The 21,978-nt window shown below is 38.8% G+C and overlaps 1 protein-coding gene across 3 annotated transcripts in view; it reads left to right on the top strand.

Annotated features, from left to right (window-relative positions):
* The window catches only part of PPARGC1A (PPARG coactivator 1 alpha), a 695,201-nt gene that overhangs the window by 565,165 nt on the left and 108,058 nt on the right, over positions 1 to 21,978 (top strand). The window contains exon 1 of one of the 3 annotated variants that reach the window (XM_043871000.1): positions 11,028 to 11,124. The exons of the other annotated variants lie outside the window; for them this stretch is intronic. Within the exon in view, the coding sequence (XP_043726935.1) occupies positions 11,107 to 11,124 (18 nt within the window). The 5' untranslated portion in view covers positions 11,028 to 11,106. Of the gene's footprint in view, positions 1 to 11,027; positions 11,125 to 21,978 lie in introns of those variants that run through there. 3 annotated transcript variants of the gene reach the window in all.

The following is a 21,978-nucleotide window of genomic DNA, read 5'->3' as shown; positions in this document are numbered from 1 at the left end:
CATATGATTGTCTTATAGGAAAGATATTGAAAACACATAACCAATTCCTTAGTGGTATAAAGAGAATCTATAAATTAAGTAAAAGGCTTAGAACATGCCTGAAATATAGTAGGCATTCAATATAATTTATTCCTTATTAATATTATTTATATGATCTGAATGTTCTTAGGGCATAGCAGAGTGCTTGACATAGAGTTCACCTTAATAAGGGTTCATTCAAGAAATGAGCATATGAACAAATGAACGCAATCTCTTCCAGAAAAGATTAGGTGTCCATTCTCTTAGCTTGCCTAGAACCTCCTGCATTGCTTTACTCTAGTAAATTCTACTAATATAATTATACTTGTTTATGGATCTGCTCACTTACCAGCCTGTGGTGATCCAAAGGGAGGACGTATTTTCTTTATATTCACAGTCTGGAAGCCCGCACATTCTGTAGAATGTGGCAGGCTCTCAGTGCATGTTTTGTGAATGCATGGATGTGAAGATGAGTGAATGAATATGTATCTCCTCCATGATGTTCTGTTAGCTCAGAATAAAAATAGTTTGGGTGGATACCAAGAAATAAGAAAAAAATGTCCCACCTTGCTTTATATAGCTATGGTGGTGGTTTAGTTGCATCTCACTCTTGCGACCCTGTGGACTGTAGCCCACCAGGCCAGAATTCTGGAGTAGGTTGCCATTTTCTTCTCCAGGGGATCTTCCTGACCCAAGGATCGAACCCAGGCCCCCTGCACTGCAGGCAGATTCTTTACCGACTGAACCACCAGGAAAGCCCTTTACCTAGCTATAGAATTCTAGTATTTGTTCCTTCTCCACACATGTTTTTTAAGTTGCTTAGTTACCATTTTGGACCTGTGGACATAATGGTGAATAAGGCAATGTCTTTATTTTTATGGAGAGTGTGTTTTAAATATCTTTGTGCATTACTTTATTTGCATTTTTCTCTTCTGATAAGTCCTAATTTACTTTTGGAGTTTCATTAAAAATTATATTACAGGCTTTTAGACATTTTGCTAGAAGACATTTGTTCTAATACTGCTTCCCTGGTGGCTCAGTGGTAAAGAATCCACGGCAATGCAGGAGATGTGGATTCAATGCCTGGGTTGGGAAGATACCCCTGGAGAAGGAAATGGCATGGAAAATCCCATGGACAGAGGAGCCTAGTGGGCTAACAGCCCACTTTTTTACTTACAAAAAGTAAGACACAAATAAGTGACTAAACAATAACTACTACTACTGCTGCTGAAGGGTCTACATTCTATTTGCTCTTTATTACATGTATGTGGGAAATAGGTTGAGAGAGACAAAGAGATGGGATGGGGAAAGGGGGTCATTGACTAGTAGTCATTGGCTAATTACACTTTCTAATTATGTGTTTCTTGGTTAAATTGGTTAAGGGGAGGAGGGGGAGAGAAAGAGAGATTTGAAGAAATTGATATACATGATTAGGAAGGCTGGCAAGCCTAAAATCTACAGGTCTGTTGGGCAGACTAGCAGGCTACAGACTAGCAGGCTACTAGAAAACTACAGACTTGAGGCAGAGTTCTTTCCTCTTAGGGCAACATCAGTTTTTAGTCATAATTTTCAATTGATTGGATGAGGCTTGCCTATATTATGGAGAGTCATCTGCTGTAATTAAAAAAAAAAACTGATTGTAGATATTAGTTACACTTACAAAATACCTTCACAGTGATACCTAGACTAGTGTTTGAAGAACTAGTCACCATAGCCTAGCCGAGTTGACACATAAAAAATGAGATTATTACCTTTTATGATCCTTTTGGGCTGGAAGAAGCACAAGCTGGAATCAAGATTGCCAGGAGAAATATCAATAACCTCAGATATGCAGATGACACCACCCTTATGGCAGAAAGTGAAGAGGAACTAAAAAACCTCTTGATGAAAAGTGAAAGAGGAGAGTGAAAAAGTTGGCTTAAAGCTTAACATTCAGAAAACCAAGATCATGGCATCTGGTCCCATCACCTCATGGGAAATAGATGGGGAGACAGTGGAAACAGTGTCAGACTTTATTTTGGGGGGCTTCAAAATCACTGCAGATTGTGACTGCAGCCATGAAATTAAAAGATGCTTACTCCTTGCAAGGAAAGTTATGACCAACCTGGATAGCATATTAAAAAGCAGAGACATTACTTTGCCAACAAACGTCTGTCTGGTCAAGGCTATGGTTTTTCCAGTGGTCATGTATGGATGTGAGAGTTGGACAGTGAAGAATGCTGAGCGCCAAAAAATTGATGCTTTTGAACTGTGGTGTTGGAGAAGATTCTTGAGAGTCCCTTGGACTGCAAGGAGATCCAACCAGTCCATCCTAAAGGAGATCAGTCCTGGGTGTTCATTGGAAGGACTGATGCTGAAGCTGAAACTCCAGTACTTTGGCCACCTCATGTGAAGAGTTGACTCATTGGAAAAGACCCTGATGCTGGGAGGGATAGGGGGCAGGAGGAGAAGGGGATGACAGAGGATGAGATGGCTGGATGTCATCACCGACTTGATGGACATGAGTTTGAGTAAACTCCGGGAGTTGGTGATGGACAGGGAGGCCTGGCGTGCTGCAATTTATGGGGACACAAAGAGTAGGACACGACTGAGCAACTGAACTGAACTGAACTGATGATCATTTATGGAATCCTCGTAAGAGCCTAGGCGTAGATAAGTAAATTAAGGCCCAGAGAACCTTCATACCTTTCCTCAGGCCGTATGGCTGTAAGCCATGGTCAGCATCAGAATTGAATGTCTGGGGTTCTGTTAGTCATGTTGCCTCTCAGCTTGGCTTAGCAACCGAGAACGTGCTTTTGAAAATGCCATCTCTTCACCTGGAATTCTTTCTCTCTTTCTTTGAACCTTTTCTAAGACATTTTTCTGCTTATAAAGGTAGTTTCACATACTGGGTAATTTTTCAAACTAACCTTGATGACCTTTTTGTGGTTTAGTCTTTTCATTTTGTTATTATGCAGTTTGTGATGTTTACATTTGTGTGTGTGTGTGATGGAGTGGGACAGGCAGTTCCTGAACAGTGCTCAGAACTGCATTTCTTTAAAAATGAGTGCTTTCCAGAAGCCACTGGTACATATTTTAATATCTATTTCTTGATGAGATAATTCACATTCACATGTCATAATTTCTGTAGTCTATGGTGGATGTTGTCAATCTTTTGTCCAATGGAAAATCATTGATTAATTATATTTCAACACATGTTTCTTGATTAAATGCATGCTCCTTTATTCCAGTTTGTGTAAACTGTGTGTTCAGTTGCTTTGGTCATGTCTGATTCCTTGCTACCCTATGGACTGTATCCCTCCAGGCTCCTCTGTCCATGGGATTCTCCAGGCAAGAATACTGGATTGGGTTGCCATGTCCTCCTCCAGGGGATCTTCCCAACCCAGGGATCAAACTGCAGTCTCATATCTACTGCACTGGTACGCAGGTTCTTTACCACTAATGCCACCTGGGCAGCCCCCTTAACCTAGTTTATCAACATGTAACAGCAGAAATTGTCAGACTGATGGACCATTACGAAGATCATCAACTTGTAACATCAGAACTTGTTGGTGATATAAATAATCAGGACTATAATTGTATATCATGTCTGTTGTCTCAAGATTTCAAGTCATCACCGCAAACCTAACATGAGAAGTCCTATTAGAATTACTTTTAGAAGTCCTATTAGAATTAATTCATATCTCCATCCCCACAAGATCATATGCTCCTTGAGAGAGCATAGATTGTATTTTATTCATATTTGTGAGTAAGATCAGTAGGAAACATCATTATCTTGATAATCAAAAGATGATAAAGGCAATTATTTTCCACTGAGTGTGCCTGACACTGTGCTGGGTGCACATAGAGTGATTTCAACGCAGGGAGATGGGAGAAAGGCTCTGTTCTGATAACACCTGCTTCTCCTTCCCCACTCTCTTCTGGGTAGCCTGGGCTTCTCTGTTCTTTGTCCAGCAGATTCTTGTACAGCTGTCCCAGACTCATAGATTCCATCATCCCTGTTAAACTGTGGGCTCTGTGAGGCCATTAGCCAGCTCTAATTCCACTACATAGCTGTAGCACATTGCAGTTTTAGTTAGTGAAGATTAAAAACTGTTAGCAGAGGGAGGCAGTTTAGTGGAGAGGTTAAGGGCATGCAACCTGAAACTAGGTTGTTAACTTTTAGTGTCTCTTTCTCCATCTGAAAAAAAGGATAACAATAGTTCCTATTTCATAAGATAATATGTATACAAGCATTTAGAATGGTAGTGGGTACATGATGGACATTGCAGCTTGGATTGTTTTTTTTTTTTTTTTTAAACTGCCTATTTCCTTTTTAAACTACTTTTGATTTTGTATCTCTGGTTTAGTTACTTCCTGGAATTTCATAGGTTAAAGATTGATTTCCAATAATATCACATAAGCAGTTGCATCCCACCACCTGGTTGAGAACCAGATCTTGGCTCTCACTATCTTTCATACTTCTTTGTATTTCCCTTAGCAGCTAACTCTGGACCTTGGGTGATTCATCATTTGTCACCAAGCCTTTTTATTTTCTAGTCCCCTTAGTATTGAGGAAAGCTAACATTTAACCAAATAGCTACAGGTGCCACACTAGGTATCTCATCCTTACATTCTCCATGAGGGCAGTGGTTTCATCCTTATTTTATAGAGGCCCAGGGAAACTAAGTGTCTTGACTCATTTCAAAGAGTCTGTGAGTATCAGAGCCTGATTGTGTCCCCAGGTCAGCCCTATTTAAGGGTAATGTTACCTACCCTTCCTCATCCTTCCTCCTCTGCCTCTTACTCTTCTGGGGACTCAGCAGGTACCCCCCAAAGCTAGAGGAATCCACATGCCCTTTTCCAGCCATATATGCCTCTTGCAGTCATTTATTCAGGATCCCAGAACTTTTGTTGGCGAGCCCATGGATGGATGAGCAAGGTCCTGGCAAAACCACATCTCTGTTTTGCTTTATTTGCATGTTGGCAGCCACACAGAATTACCCAACACTACTCTAAACTAGTGACTAGGGCACTCAGCAAAGCAGGTCACACATGCAAGGGCACACAAACCTTTCCTTTGAAAGATTATTGCATTTATTTAAAAGAATGAGATAATGCCATTTGCAGCAACGTGGATAGACCTAGAGATGATCATACTAAGTTAGAGAAAGACAAATGTCATATGATATCACATTTATGTGGAATCTAAAAAATGATAGATATAAGTGAACTTCTTACAAAATAAAAATAGACCCACAAACACAGAAAACAAACTTATGTTACTAAAGGGGCTAGTGAGAGTGGGGGGCAGAGATAAAATTGGAGCTTGAGATGAACAAATACTGACCACTATTTATAATAGGTAAACATGGGTCTACTGTGCAGCACAGGGAACTATATTCAGTATCCTATAATAACCTATAGTGGAAAAAATCTGAAAAATAATACACACCCACACTAAATCACTTTGCTGTACACTGAACCTAACTTAATGTTGTAAATGAACTATATTTCAGCTTATAAAGTGGTTAAAAAAAAGTGATCATTGGAGACAGCTACTGTGACAAAGGTTATAACTCTACCGGATTTCTCTACTCATGTGTAATTTAGTGATGGGTTCACTTATTATTTGAATTGCACGTGGACCTAGGTAGCAGAACTAAGTGAAAGTCGCTCAGTTGTGTCCGACTGTTTGTGACCCCCTGGACTATAGGCCACCAGGCTCCTCTGTCCATGGGAATTCTCCAGGCCAGAATTCTGGGAGTGGGTTGCCATTTCCTTCTCCAGGGGATCTTCCCAATCCAGGGACAAAACCCCGGTCTCCTGCATTGCAGGCAGATTCTTTACAGTCTGAGCCACCAGGGAAGTCTATCTGAGCCACATGTGGGGCAGCGGCCTCTAACATCTTCACAGGACCTGTCTGGCATTCTTGTTCTAGGCTGTTTATACAGTAAATTAGATCTGTTTTCAAGCCCCTAACTGACCCCCATCTTTACTCCCTCAGCACACATGCCCTTGTTCTGTTTACATGTGGGTGTGTTGATTGATTGTGAGTCCAACCTTCCACTCACTCTTAGACAATAAGCAGTTTTAGGGCAGAAAGTTTTATGATCTTAAACAGGTTCAGCATCTGGCATGTTGGTGGCCCATCTTTTGGACGTGGTGGATTCTTACTGATTTGTTGGCTCATAACAGCTAGCTGGTTCCCCTTTTATCCTGTGTTCTATGCATCTGAAGATACATACATGTGTATATATATATATATGTATGTGTGTATATATATGTGTATATATATGTATATTTTTTTCCCCCCATGCAGGTGTCTAGGTGTAGAGAAATTGGGATGTGTGTCTTCCTCTTTGCTCCTTTGACTCCAGCTCTTTGTAGCAAGGACTTCAAGTTTTAATTGTTATCTTTAGGATTGACCTTATCTACCTTTACAAGGTGGGAAGACTGTTAGCAGTTAGTATTTAGTAGGCAGAGTTCATGTGGAGGAGAAGGAAGTCTATCTCACACCCTTGGGCAAGTCTCAAGTTACTGTCTGAGACTATAAATAACAACTGTGGACATGAATTACAGAGACAGATTCTTCATGGATAATTTTCCAAGCAGTAGGTATTTTCTTTCTTCTTCCCTATTCCTTTTTCAAGTGGTGGTGGTTACTGATAATATTTTAAAAAAGAATATATGAATTCTGAGAGTACATTTCTCCCCTCCTATGTCACCCGTTAATTTATTTTATTTATTTGAAACTCTGGACATTTCTCCAGTAGTTTTATGATGCAGATATTCAGCAAGAGCTTTGGTGCATATGAGTAATCTAAACTTTACATTTTCCTTTTTTGTTTGTTTGTTTTGTTTTTTGATTTTTTTTTTCCTGAATGGGAAATTATTGCATTTTACCTATTTGTACATTTTCAAAATTTTGATTTTTCATATTTAGTCCTTAATAATTTTGCCTGCAAATACCTAAAGAAGATGCTTGAAGCTGGAAAATGTAGATATTGTCTGTCACTCGTTCTTTTGAAGCCAGTGACATTTGTTAGCAATTTGTACTATCTCTTTGCTCATACCTTTGCCCAAACTTGCAGTGACTAAAGCATTGGAGACAAATTTAGATATCACATTTTTTTTCCATTTATGAGTTTTCAAGATTTTTCTTTCACGTGAAACTTTGATCTTTAAAAATGCCTCTGTTACACACTGACTTGGAACTCACTGTAATCTCCAGGCTGAGTTGTCATTTCTACTCTCTCTTCTCTAAGTAGGCGAGACACCCCCAGAGAGGGAAGCATGAAGTCTGGTCCTCATTCACCTTTGCATATTCATAAATCACAATGTCTATTCCATCGGCCTGTAGGTACAAAAACTGTACTGCATTCATTTTATTAAAAAAAAAAAAAAAAGCTTTAGGAAGGGAGAGACAGGGAGGAGTGGGAGGACAGAGAAATCAGACAAGTAAAGGAAGTGGGCATTTGTGTAGCTCCCTCTGCAGGTGAGACCTGGATTATGCAGCCTCTTACCTACACCCGTTCAACTTCTGTGGAATCCCGTGGTTAAGCCTGCAAGGCTTAACCATTGTGTTCATTTTCTAGGTGGATAGATGAAGACTCAGAGAACTTAAGCAGTTCAGCTTGTGAGATGGAGGTGTAGAGGTGGCTTCGTACTCGAATTTGTGTCTGGCGTTCCTTGCTGAGGGCACAGTCTTCATAGCCAATGTATTCTATGTCCATCAGAATTAGATTCTGCTTCAAAGTGTTTGTTGTTAGCAGCTTAATTTACATACCTAGAAAGGGACCATGAATATGAACTTGGCTTAATGCTCTTTTAGAAAGTGAGTTTCTTTTTATAAAATCATTATCTTCAGACTACACCTCAAAATACTGCAAAACCAAAACATGCGCCTTTCATTCCTACTCAGTTACAATGAGTATGGTTTTGATTTTTTTTTAGGCGTGGTGGTGGTGGTGGCCATGGAGATTTCAGAATTAATAACACATGTCTACTTCCCAGGTGACCATAGCCTGTCCCTGTTTGCCTTTGTTCCTCTATGCTCTGTGAGGTGTGAGGATATCAGAGCACACAGTCTATTCTGGCTTTGAACTCTGGGCCATTGACTTTGAAACCTGCTCCTTTGAATGATGGCCTTCTAGTCCACCAAGTGACCCAAGGACTTGGGGTCTTAGTTATAATTGGTTCAAAACCAGCACCACAAAATTCTGCAAGCCTACATTGAAATCCATTCAATGGAGTTTGTTTTATTGATATTTCATAAATCACAGAGGATTAGAAAACCATGTTTTCTGGATACTTTTACTACAGTGAGTTTTGAATGGCCCTAACTCATCCAACCTTTTTGTATTTGTCCACACTTCAAGCTGCTGCTGCTGCTGCTAAGTCACATCAGTCACGTCCAACTCTGTGCGACCCCATAGACGGCAGGCTCCCGTCCCTGGGATTCTGCAAGAATACTGGAGTGGGTTGCCATTTCCTTCTCCAGTGCATGAAAGTAAAAAGTGAAAGTGAAGTCGCTCAGTCGTGTCCGACTTTTCGTGACCCCATGGACTGTAGCCTACCAGGCTCCTCCATCCATGGGATTTTCCAGGCAAGAGTACTGGAGTGGGGTGCCATTGCCTTCTCCCTACACTTCAAGCAGAGTCTATAAAATATATATTGTAAGTTTATTCAGTTATTCGTATTTAGAGTCAAGGTTCAGGTTTATTGCTGAGTTCTGTTCCAGAGTGAGATAAACACGTTGTTTGTACTTCCTGGTATAGATTTGTAAGAGAGTAGATTTGTGGCATGGAAAACATTTTTCATAGTGTGACTTGCCATGTGTCCTTAAGATGTATTGTAATCTGGCCTTTGTTTGCAATTGCCACCTTCAGAAGGAGTCTTAATTTCATTTAGGGAGAAGAATGGAGGGAGAAGAGTGGCCTTGTAATGAGGGTTTCTTTTTCTCAGGGGATGCTCTCACTGCTCTGAATCAGACACCCCAAGTTAACTTCAGAGGTTGATCCACAGAAAAAGAGACATTCTTTTAAATGATTTGCAAAATCACATTCAAAGAAACCTGTGGTATGGTTACTGCTGGCTAGAGCAAGGTCCCTTGTGTTGACTGTATTCCTATTTGAGTTCTGTCTTTTCTTAACTTGCCTGGCAGTTTTAGCTAAATGAGTTTGGTGTTTGCTTCTGAATGTGAAGCTCTATTCCTCTTCTGATTAGTGGAGAGACTCCTAGATGTCTAAGTTATTTGACTTTAAGGCACAAGCAAAAAAAAAAATGCCATATTTCTGCACAGTCTGCAGAATGTCTTCAGTCAGACAAGACTGACTTCAGGTTCCAGGTCTCCCACATACCAGCTTTTTGTCTTTAGAAAAGTTACACTCTCTAAGATTCAGAATTTATCCCTAGAATTGACATAATATTAGTACTTGCTTCTCCTGTTAGTGCAAGAACTAAGTGAGATAACCCACAGAACTACTCAGTACACTGCTTGGCACACAGCAAATATTCACCAGATGTTAGCTATCATTTTCTTATTGCTATTATTTTTACTCTATCTCAAAGAAGTATGGACCATGAATGTTAGAGGTACAACATTCTCTAGAAATAGAAAAGACCCTGTTCTTTGAAAGCTGAAGAAGGAGAGGGGGGAAAAAGGAGCCCCATGCTTCATTTCCCATCCTTCAAACTTGTTTATTACAGTAGTAGGTTGCCATGGAAACTTTCAGGATTAAGATGGTATTATGGAGTTTATTGACACCTCAGGAAAGAAAAGCTAAGACATGTATGCACACCATAAGTAGTTTTCAAATGAAAGGGTTATTTGGGGGCAAAGAGGGGATGGCAGTTACTGACTTGCTTGTCTCATGGAGTTTCCCAAGAGAATGATGATCAAGAGTTGAAACTGTGATCACCACCCTGCTTTTGCCCGTTTGAGGGCCATTCCATAAAGTTGTCAGTAGTTACAGCCAGAATTTCAAAATGGGAAGCTGCTCTTTACGTACCAGGGAGTGTGGCTTTCCAAAATAGATTCTGAAGTCGAAAAGAACTCTGAGTGTTTTTTGAGAAGGGCTGACCTCCTTTCATGCCACTTACTGTGAATTAAAGCTGCGAGGGAGAACTAGTTCGGGCATGTGGTCCAGCACTTAGAGCCGCCGCTGCCAGGGAACAAGATTTGTGTTTCTAAGGAGATACAACAAAAAGGAGAATGCTTCAAGAGCCAGCGGCTGTCAGGGTGTAAAAGTATCTATGTTCAGAAAGGGAAACAGAAGTTGAATTAAGTAATTTTATACAGAAGTTACAGGGTGCCCTTCTGCTAATAATTCGTAAATGCAAAAGCAAATAGTTGTGGTCACAAAGGGCTTAGTGCATCTCAGCTGATTTGAGTTCTCAGACTCGAACTAGATGTGATTGGTATTGACCTGCTCTGTGCATGTGATTTTCAGATGGTCTGACTCTTGTCTGTCATTTTGTTGGGTTGTATTAGTCACAGAGACAGAGGGTGACATATTCCAGCAGAGGCTTAGGCAGCCAGTTGACAATGAGAGGCGGAAAACTCTCATTCTACCAACCAGAACAGCAAAACAGAATCCTCTACCAGTGTCTTGAATGCCAGTGTCAGCCCATTTGCAAATGTTTCATCAGTGATTAGCATGGAAGGATGCCCTGGATGGGTTCCTTGGATAAAGTGTCATCACAGGACAGAAATCACAGGGAGACTGCACCAAGGAAAAATTACAGTATAGCTATATTTATTTTGTGCCGCTGCGGTGGGGTTTTATTTTCCACAGTTGGAAAGGGAACCACCTGTCTGAACTGCTGATGTCAGAGAGCTCCCTCGAGACACAGGGCTGTTGGAAACCATGTGATACTGTATGTATTTGCTCTTACGTCCGTATCAGGCTGAGATTGGGTTTCAAATCTGTGCCCTATTGTGGAGTTCATTGAGCAGTGACTCCCAGGTGCCCTCCCACGTCACCGTGCCCTTGTGAATTAAAAAGTCGCGTGTGTGAGCCCCCATCGTGAGTGTTCCCTCGACCTGCTGTGCAACTGTTTACACTGCAGTAAAATGAATGGCATGCATCCTAGGGGTTATCACTTATGGACTCGGTTCTGAAAGTGAGTATGGGGAGACATGGTCTCTGCCCCCAGCCTCCTGCTGCTGTCTTGGCTTTTATTTTCTTTCTAATTATCAGGAGTTAAAAATATATATCTTTCTCAGATTTGGAGGTTTCATGTGTGGATGGTTAAAGAGGGGGAAAAAAAGAGAATAGAATGAGTAGCATTAAAACGTATACACCATGTGTAAAATAGATTGCTGATGGGAATTGCTGTGTACAAATGGAGTTCAGCCTGTTGCTCTGTGATGACCTAGAGGGGTGAGGTGGAGGGGGTGGGTGGGAGGCTCAGCAGGGAGGGGATATATGTATACTTATGGCTGATTCACATTATTGTGCAAAAATCAACACAACATTGTAAAGCAGTGATCCTCTGATTAAAAATAAATTTTAAAAATTTAAATTAAAAAAAGAATAGGATGTGCCAGTCTTTTAAATTTTTGTTTATTTATTTCACTTAATTTTTTTGTGTGTACCATGTCACTGTGGGGGGATTATTATGGAATGAATGAATGCCTAATGCCTAATTTGGAAAGGAAAAGGCTAGATAGTATGACCATGCAGCTTCAAGGCACCTACTGAATTATAATAATTATTTTTTAAGATGCTGAAGTGTTGTATGACCTCTGCTCCAATTCTTTGTATCTAGGGTAGAATCAAGCCTTTTAAACATAGCTCCTTAAGGCAACATAAAGGCCACTGCATTGCACAACTCCATTCCGTCGTCGTCCAGGACTCACACTCATAACATCCTGCTGACTATATGTCCAATCCCAGAAAATATGATGCTATTAACTTTACTCAAAAATTTCATAAAAATAGAATTGTTACCAATGATTGCAGAAGGCATGCTATCAGTGAAGTTGTTCATTATTTTAATAGTGCCATGCATCTGAATTTGAATATCTTTACCAACTTGCAAATTATATGGTTGTTACACAAAATAGGTAGAAAACAGAGTTTCTGAGAGTGTAAATTACATTCTTGGGCCACATCAAATCAATGTCCTATTAGGGATCAGAACCAGGGTTCTTAATTCCCAGACTTCCCATGATGCATACCCTCAATTAAATTAATATTTTAAATGATGCTTGGTACTTTTTCTCAAATCTTAGGAATAGAGTAAATAGGATGGGCTAAGACCCCCTGGTTCATCTAATCTTTCCCCTAGTGTAAGATTTTCCTCTGAACCATTAAAAGTGTTATAATATATGATTGATATTAATTAGTTTTCTGTAAAGTACTGCACTCCTTAACATGAACTGAACTAGAAATAAATATATTACCATGAATTAAGATTTTATTAGTTGCGAAGAAGAATTGGATGAAGGCACCTATGTGAAATCCTAAGTACAGGCATCCAATTGAATTAATGCCAGCACTGCCTTGAGATTAATTTGAGTGCTGAATAAGAAATAGTATACCATAACATAACTGTGTTTACTGAATCATTTTTGGCATCCAAAACTAAAGCTACATTATAGATGCAACAACAGGCTTTTCTCCCTTGCAAGAGAGAAGCGAGTGCATTTTGTAATTCAAGTGAATGTTACCCACTGAAAAATGCCTCTAGTCCCCAGGAAGAGAACAGTCTTCTTGAGGGCCTTGCATACTCATCCCTCAGAGTTTGCATACTTTGTTCTGCTCTGGCCTTCTGCAGCCTGGTCAAGTTTTAGAATATGATCAGCTCTATTTTCTCTCCACCGGCCCCCCCACCCCAGTCTGGAGCACCTGGTTAGACCTCACTTTATAAATTTCCATCTCATTATTATGTATATGTTTTGAAAAAGTGTGGAAGGTGTTGAAAAGATATATGGGGTTGCCTCTGGGATGTTCTGGAAGGTCTTCCTGATTATGTAAGGAGTGTGGATTATACAGCATTTAATACAGGGCCGTGAGAGAATACGGTAAAGCTCCAAGGATCACTGTTGACTAATGGGGATGAAAGTGATGCTCCTAGAGGTGAGTCCTGCTAGGGCCCTGCCCTAACGCCCCTTTGCATTCTGAAAGCTGCTGACTGTCTAGTCACTCATTTTATTTGCATCTATGATATCACTTACTTGAGAGTGAGTGCAAAACTCTAGGCCACCACTGCCAAGTACGAAGATTATGGCCATCACATATATGCTTTGAAATTTTCTAGTAGCCACATTTACAAAAGGTAAATGTAAATTTAATAACATCTTTTATTTTTCACAGTATGTCCAAAATATTATATCAACATGTCATCACTATAACTTGTTAATACCTTCCATTCAGTTTTTCACGTTTAAGACTTTGAAATCTTTTGTATATTTTGTATTGACAGTTTTGACTAGACACATTTCCAATGCTCAGGACCATGGGTGGGCAGTGGCTGTTGCATTGGACAGCACCGTTTTCAATGTATATCCCTACTTGGCCGCGTCTCCTGACACAGATAAATTACTTGAAATAAAAAAAATACCTTAAATATCTAGAATAAAATATAAGATATCCTTTACATCACTTTATCAATTTAAGAATTAATTGTATGATTGATCACAAATTCCAGAAGCATGTGAATGCTGAGATGATTTATTTGATGGGCCACTGGTGGCAAAATTGACTTTATATTGAATTGCTTTGCTCCTGTGGCTTTGTTTTCCATTTTTGCCCCCATAGATAGCATCATTTTAAAACATGATTTGCTACTTGACAGGTCTTCTCAGATTTGCAAACTCATAGTATCTGGTCAGTTTTCAGGCCCCCTATGGATGTCTTGCCTCTTAACAGAGAAACTCTTGAAAAACTTTCAGCTCAGATCACTTTTGTGGCCAGCATCATGGAAACAAAAGCTGCTCTCTGCAGTTGCTGCTTCTGATCTCTTTAGAAGTAGACCTGGGTCAGGACTCGTATGAGGCTGGTTTTCCCTTGCTTCACCTACAGACACTGGACATCCTAAAAGTGTAGATGATGATTCTGTGTGCACACCCAGAGAAAGTTGGCTGAATGTAAGACTTCAAAAGAAAGTCTGCTCTGCTCTCTTTTAGAATGGTTTTTAGATGAGGAAGCCATAAACAGCAGATTTCTGTATTTACTCTTATGGTGCTTGATGTTCAAAGAGTTTTACATACCGGTATGTGAATAACAGGTATCATTGCTGAGTACTTATTATATGCCAAGTGTTTGGCTTGTATACACCTCATTGAACCCTAACACCAATCATGTAAAGTAGGTATTAATATTTATATTTCCATTTTCACAGGTAAAAAATGAGAGATCAGATAATTAAACTCACTTGGGTTCACACAGACAGATGTACGTGTATGCTAAGTTGCTTCCGTCACATCCGACTCTGTGACCTCTGTCCATGGGAGTCTCCAGGCAAGAACACTGGAATGGGTTGCCATGCCCTCCTCTAGGGGATCTTCCTGACCCAGGGATCGAACCCACATTTTTTGTCTCCTGCACTGGCAGGCAGGTTCTTTACCGCTCTTGCCACCAGGGAATCAGACAGACACCCAAGGGCAGATCTGTACTGCTGACCCCGAAAGTTATGTTCTCAGAGAAGAGGACCAGGTTTTCACACCAAGTCAATGACCCCCTTGAATAGTGAATTTTAAACCAAAGGCAAAGTGCTAAAGTTTATGAGTTGAAGGTTTTTTTCACTTCATTTAAGAAGTACATTCAGAGAAGTGAGTTAACCAAAGAGACAATTATATGATATTGCTTATATGGGGAATCTTCAAAAAAATGGTACAAGTGAATGTATTTGCAAAACAGAAATAGAGTCACCAATGTAGAAGACAAACTTATGGTCACCATGGGGGAAGTGAGGGGGAGGGATAAATTGGGAAATGAAGATTGACATATACGTACTACCCTAGATGATCTCTTGCAATGGGGGCAGATTCTTTACCATCTGAGCCACCAGGGGCTCATATATAAAATAGATAACTAATAAGGACCTACTGTATAGCACAGAGACCTCTACTCAATACTCTGTAATGACCTATATGGGGAAAGAATCTAAACATAGAGTGGTTACATGTATATGTATAATGTTTACAATATGGTAAGCCAACTATACGCCAATGAAAACTTAAAAAAGAAAGAAATAATCCAGATACTTAATCCTATCCCATCTTTTGATAGAATATAAATTTAGACAGTTGAAATGGCTTTGTCCAAGGTCCACATTGGGTCTCTTGATTCCTACTCCACTTCTGATTGTCTGTGTGGTTTATTGGCTTCTTTAAGATTAGTTGAACATTCAGAATGTTTCTAACAAGAAGGTAGCAAACTTTAAAATTTGGAGTAGACAAATTTCTTTCTTCTCTATGCATTTTAGACTTTTTATTGACATATACTATGAATACTGAAAAGTACATATATCATAAGGGTTGAGTTCCATGGACTTTTACTAACTGACCATATCCATGGAACCAGAATTGACAGCAAGAAATAAACCATAACTAGCTTTCTGGAGGGCTCCCCAGGTAGCTCCGTGGTAAAGAATCAATGCAAGAGACACAGGAGACAAGGGTTCCATCTTTGCGTCAAGAAGATCTCCTAGAGAAGGAAATGACAACCTACTCCAGTATTCTTTCCTGAGAAATTCCATTAACAGAGGAGCCTGGCAGGCTCTCATCCACGGGGCCGCAAAGAGTCCGACATGACTGAGTGAATGAGCAACCACAAATATTTCTGGAGTCCCTTGCCCACACCATGCTCCCAGCTTCTAACCAAAACAAAGTCAGTCTCTATCCTGACTTCTGGGTTAATAAATTAGGTATATCTGTTTCTGTACTTATTCATATAATGGCTAGAATAATCATCAAACATATACTTTTTGAGTGTGTCTGACTTATTTATCTTCAGATTATATTTGCTGGCATTATGCACATTTTCATGTATAGGAGAAGTTTTTTTTTTCATTTTCACTGATGTATTTGGCTATACTTTTGAAATGTAAGAATCTCAACAATCATAATATTGCCAGTGGAATTAATACGTTTATTGAACATTAATTACTATTTAAATTGCTTTTTAAAAGAGTATTAAGCTTACTTTTATTTGATTCAGTCTAAAACAAAATAAAATAACAAAACTCAAATATGGAGTCTTAGCGGTCGCAATGTAAGGTATATCCCAGCAAACCACTCTTGTCCTGTGTTTTTACGCAATATTCAACATAGGGTAATATAATAGGGAAGACAAAGAGGGCACAGTCTGAAAATACCCACAAGAGAGTGCCGAGTTGGAGTTCCCGCTAAATAGCTTTGTATGGCTGTGTAAAAGGTTAGGTGTGGCCTATTTTTAGGTACCCTACATGGAAATGGATGTACTAAGATGGATGGTAGAAAGTTATACCTCGGGAGTTGTCAGAGATTTTTGTTTTGAAAAGAGGTAGGAAAAGAATCATTTCTGATCATCTGCTTGGGGCAAAGTACATCCTGGGCTCTTTAAAGCGTTTGAACTGTTGAAAAGGGAAACTCTTGTAAATTGCCTTTTGGAGATTTATTTCACAGGCCCAGAAATCAAGCTATCTTATGTTAGTTTTCTTGTTGTTTCTTTTTTTCTGGATGCAAGAAAATGGGAAGTTTAATCTGTCTTGCTAGAGGATACTGCTGGGATGTCCAGCACTGTACATGCTGGGGGTTTATCAAGGCTTTTTCCTTACCAAGGTTTATCATGTCCCTGGTTTTCCTCCACTCTTACCAGGGCTCCTTCTTCAAAGGTTCTGTTAGAGGAATGTAGTATGTCTGAGGCTATTCATTCAGCACTAAGGGATGATCTCTAAGTGAATGGTATTATTTGGCTCTGAAGCACAGATCTTCCTTCTGCTAAATAGGGTTGTATATACAAAGAAAAGAGCTAAACAGGACAACTGTATAACTCCCAGTGATATATCAACTATTCATCCTGTGATACATCCTGATTTAATATACTTGCTAATAATGCCAGGATAACATATGTTAGGCATTCATCCTTCTTTTCTACCTCCACATTCTATAGTAACATCTCAGATGATCTTTCTCAAATTAAAAAAACAGAAAAGGTAAGGTCTCCTTTTACAAAATACTATGAGCTCTTTATTTAATGGGCCGAGTGCTCTGGTAATAGGAGGCAGGAATGTTACTTTAAGCTCTTATTTCCATGTACCTTATTCCTATTTACAAAACCCTAAATTTCAGATCCATCCATTCCTCTAAATCTTCTCTCTCTGGGTAACATCATTTCTTACCCATTGTAAAACCAAATCACATGTTAGTATGTTAAATTACATCTATATGCAGGCATAAGTGAATAGTCAGTATCATATCAGCTGTGTGTTTTTCATCCTTACTATGCAAGCAGGGACTTGATCTTCAATGTGGCTTGTACCGTTTAATAGAGTTAATGATAAACAAGATGAAAGCTTGCTATTTCTCTGGGGCAATGACCTGGGCTTTGTAAGAGCCTCAGATCTGTAGAAGCTGGTCTTTTTATGGGCAATATTCATGAAAATATTATATATTTCCAGTTCTCAATTATTCTTTTTCTGGAATGGTTAGGAAGTTTAAAGATCCATATTTCTATAAGAGTGTGCTTTCACCTTTCCTACACATTCTCCCTGATTTCTAGCTCCTTTGAATAGTGCAACATTTGCATTCACCCTGTGTAAAGAAGTTTTCCCATCTCCTGTCTCTGTCAGGGCAGAGACATCACTGCATTTGAGAGTTGACAGGGATCTTAGATATAATTGAATCCGACCATCTCTATTGACAGATGAGGAAACTGAGGCTAGAATCATTACGTGAACTGCCCAAAGTTGAATTGCAGAACCCATGTCCTTCCTACCATCTTTCTCCTTCCTTTCTGGGCTAAATCACAATCCACAGAGTCACTCAACTTATCAAGAAGACTTGAGCCTCACGTCATCATTTGAAATCTCATGAATTTGGCCTTGGTTTCAGCCCTGTGAACCATCTTCTCATGAAAATTCTTAATGGTCACAATAATGATCACCCAAGTGTAGGAAGAGTAATTTGCAGGGAAGAGCCATAAAACTGCAAGAACACTAATTTGAAGAGGCTGACAGTACAGCTTTCACTCCTGTGGAGATGGTCAGCCTTCTAGGGGAAAGGGGAGGTCAAGGTCTCATGTGACATTTGGAGAACCCAGAATGAGGTTCCTGCCCAAGAACAGGGCTGCAACGTGACAGCATTTACACAGGTGGCTCCACATTCAGGAACAGATTGTGGTACAGAAATTCACTTGCAAGTTGCTGGTTTAAAACTTGGACGGCATTTTTTTCGCACCAGTCAATTTCAGTTGTCTCCTATCAAAACCACATCTCCAGCAGCTCTTCCCTTCATCCTTCTCTAACTGCCCCATCTAATTCCCAGCTGGTAAAAATCCCTTCTTGAGAAATTTTCTTAATACTTTAGTCACACCATTCTAAAAGTATTTACTGTTTTTTTTCCCTTGGTATGTGCTTCTGAACACCATTAGATGCAAGAAGGGAGAAAAAATATGATGAACAAATATAGATGCTTTGGTAGAAATAACTGAAATCTCCTTAACTGTACCAAGGATAATTGCATTTTTCAATGGAACATTTGTTTCACTTAACTGGTGACATTTCAAGTTGACAAACGAAGTGTAGATGGCCATGGCATCTGGGGTCAGTGATTTGGGCCCACCTCGCAGGCAAGCTAATAGCCAAAAGCTTTCTTTTCCCTAGAATTCAGAGCTCAAAGGGTTTTTCAGGGTGCCAGATAGTAACTTCTCCCAGCCTTGCATCCTGAGTGGAGTGGCTATTAGACTTGATGGACAGAAATGGCTTCCTTTTAGATATATGATGAATATTGAGGTTTATAGTAGCTATCAGAGGCTGTTTCTATTTATTACATTCCCTATATGTTAAGAATGCATAGTTACAAGTTTGGATCTCTATATTTCTTTTAAAAATGAATAGTTTTATTTTTCTAAATATAAAGGCTATATGTGTTTATCTCAAAATTTAAAAATTACAGAAAGACACATATATTCACACATATAAAACTTTAAAAGAACTTATGTCATTGGCCACTATTAACACCTTGTTATATTTTCTCCTTATCCTCTTTGTTCTTCTGTTTTTCTGAGTGTTATTTATATGTAAATTTTTGTGACTATAGTTTCTTCAAATATGATTTTAAACCTTAATATATTTTGAACATTTTCTTATTATGCTATTAAATATATTTTACTACAATTTTTAATGACAACATTGAATATATATACATACTGAATATATCTGTGTGAATATATATGAGTTTATATATATACAGTGTTCCATAATTTATTTTATCGGGGCATTATTGTTGGACACTTATACTGCTTTCAAGTTTTCAATAATGTAAATTAAGTAGCATTGACTATCTCCACACTAAAAATCTTTGCATGTATCCCTCCTGTTATTTCCTTAAGATGAAGTTCTAGAAGTATAATTTTTGGATCTATGGGGTTGCCCATTTTTAACATTTTTGACACAAACTGCCTGCTTGTCCCCTAGAAAAACCTCTACTCATTTATAATCCGACCAGTGGTATTTGACATCTATTTTTGATTGAGCTACTAAATGCTGAGGTCAATCTTAGAAGTGGTCTTCTTGGTTAAGAATATTTCCTCAAAAATCCTGTGATTAGTTGGGCTAGCAATAGAAAGTAAGATTTTATACAAGGCATCACAAAATGTAGCTTAGACCTTAAGCTAATTACTTCCTAAGATGAGAATTTGTTTCCTTTCTACATCCTCAAATTTTTAGGATATATATTTAATTTGCTAGAGTAAATTCAAATGCCAAAGCACTGGAAAAATATACAACAGAAATAAAAGCAAAATAACCAAAACCCTTCCAAGTCTGATCTGGTGGGATTAAAAAAAAAGAAAAAAAAAAACTTCACTTATTTAATTCTCCTACCTCAAGAATAGTTGAAAATACAATTTACTTCACTACAGTCAAAAGAAGTTAAGCTCATTAGGACCCCAGCTCTAGAAATAAGTACCAAAGGGAACTGTTTGACTAACAATTTTTTTTTCAATTTAATAATTGTGTACCCTAATTTTCTCTGGCCCTCAGGAACTTCAGTTAGAGGATAAAATGTTTTTCTTACTAAGTGAGTTATGTTATTGAGGTTCAGTAGGACTTTAAAATTTTAAATAATAACATTTAATAAAATAGCATGTGCTTTATATTGTTTAAAAAAATACCAAATAACCCTGTTGAACAGTTCTTGTTTAAACAATCAATAACTCACTGTATTATACATGAATTAACCTGAAATAATTAAGGTAAATGAACATGTCTGTAAATGCTCAAATACAGCAGAGTCAAGCATCAGACGAAAACAGATTTTAACCATCCTTTTATTATCTCTTATCTGTGGGCCTAATTAGCATACTTCTTGCCTTATGTTTAATTTAGTCCAACTGACTGCAATTTGGACTAATTCGTAGGTAATTTTTTGTTTTAGTGTGAGAAGTTCCAAGAGCAGGTTTTGACATCCATGTGAAAATATAGGCTCAATTGCCTAGAGCTGGTCTGCAGATTTCACTGGAGATGAGAGAGAGGTTGCTGAAGTTGTTTATCACCTCTAAGTTTACTGAAAAGTAAAATAAATAAATGAATGCTAGGAGGCATTAAAGTTGTCCACTGATTTTCCTCTATTTGTTGCCCAAACATGCTTAGTTCACAGTGACATCACCGTGGTGGTTTTGTGTAAAATAAGGCTTCATTTTAGAGTGTTTGTAGACTAGGGGCCTTTATTATACCCTGCCCTCCTACCAGCTTCTGTGCCTTGCCCAGCCACAGCTTCGAACACGTCCCAGGGGCCCAGAGCACGTGCTCAGACCCTGATGTGGAGTTTCAGGATCAATGAGCCCCTCTAGGAATTAAAAGCCAGCAATTGAATGCCTGTTAGTAATGATTAACTTTAAAAATATTAGCCATTCTGGGCAGATCCCTTTCCTTTCTAGGCAGGTAGCATACCCAGGAATGTTGGTTTCCCATTAAATAGACAGTCTCTAGGTTATAAATTTGCCTCAGGGGACTTAGCTGTGCTTTTGATTTGAGAATGAATGTTAACCTTATATATGAAACTTCAGTCTTCCAGAGAGGATTTTTAGAGATCTGTATGCTCTTTTTGACTGTTATCGAAAATCCTGGCTCTGTCTTATTTTTCTCAGTTATAAAATGGGTACACAGATCATCTTTATTGGATAGTTTTGAGGACTAGATTGATTGAAATGTGGTGTCTAAACTGCTGATCTCAATGTTTCGCCCCTATAAGCTCTGCCGTAGATTTTCTTCTCCCTTTTTCTTTCTTGAAAATTTTCAGCCTTAAGTTTATTCTTATGTAGTTTATTGTAAGCTTAGAAAAAAAAATGAACAAAGATATTTATGCTAGTAGCTCTTTACTTCTGAGTTCTCATCTATACATGTAATAATTAGATCAAAACCAATTGTCTTTGCTGTCATCTACCTGGGTAATTCAATTTGATTGTGTTCATTTTTTTTTTAGAAATGGCAGTTGTCTGAAATATGGAGGGGAGCAAAAGCCTGGAATTTGGGGCAGGAGTGGGGATTGAAACATAAATGTTATGTACTTAGTTACATTTTTTCCAAAGAATTGAATTAGTCTCTTGAAGGTTTATTTTCTCTTTTGCTATCAACTTTAAGGATAGATCCTCTTGCCTCCACTTATGTTGGAGTCTTGAGAAACGTTAACAGAACTTCTGAGCAGAGAAAATCCATTGGGGTGGAATCCAGGCTCTGTGTAGATATGGAACATCAGGGGCACTCAACAGATGTTAATAAATACCTCTTTCTATTGTTGAGACAAAATGGGGTTGATTTGGGTGTGCA

This window comes from Cervus elaphus, chromosome 17 (genome assembly GCF_910594005.1).
Source record: "Cervus elaphus chromosome 17, mCerEla1.1, whole genome shotgun sequence".
NCBI classification, from domain to species: domain Eukaryota; kingdom Metazoa; phylum Chordata; class Mammalia; order Artiodactyla; family Cervidae; genus Cervus; species Cervus elaphus.
The sequence above is the reverse complement of the archived record's forward strand: the minus strand, read 5'-3'. Positions and strand labels throughout refer to the sequence as shown.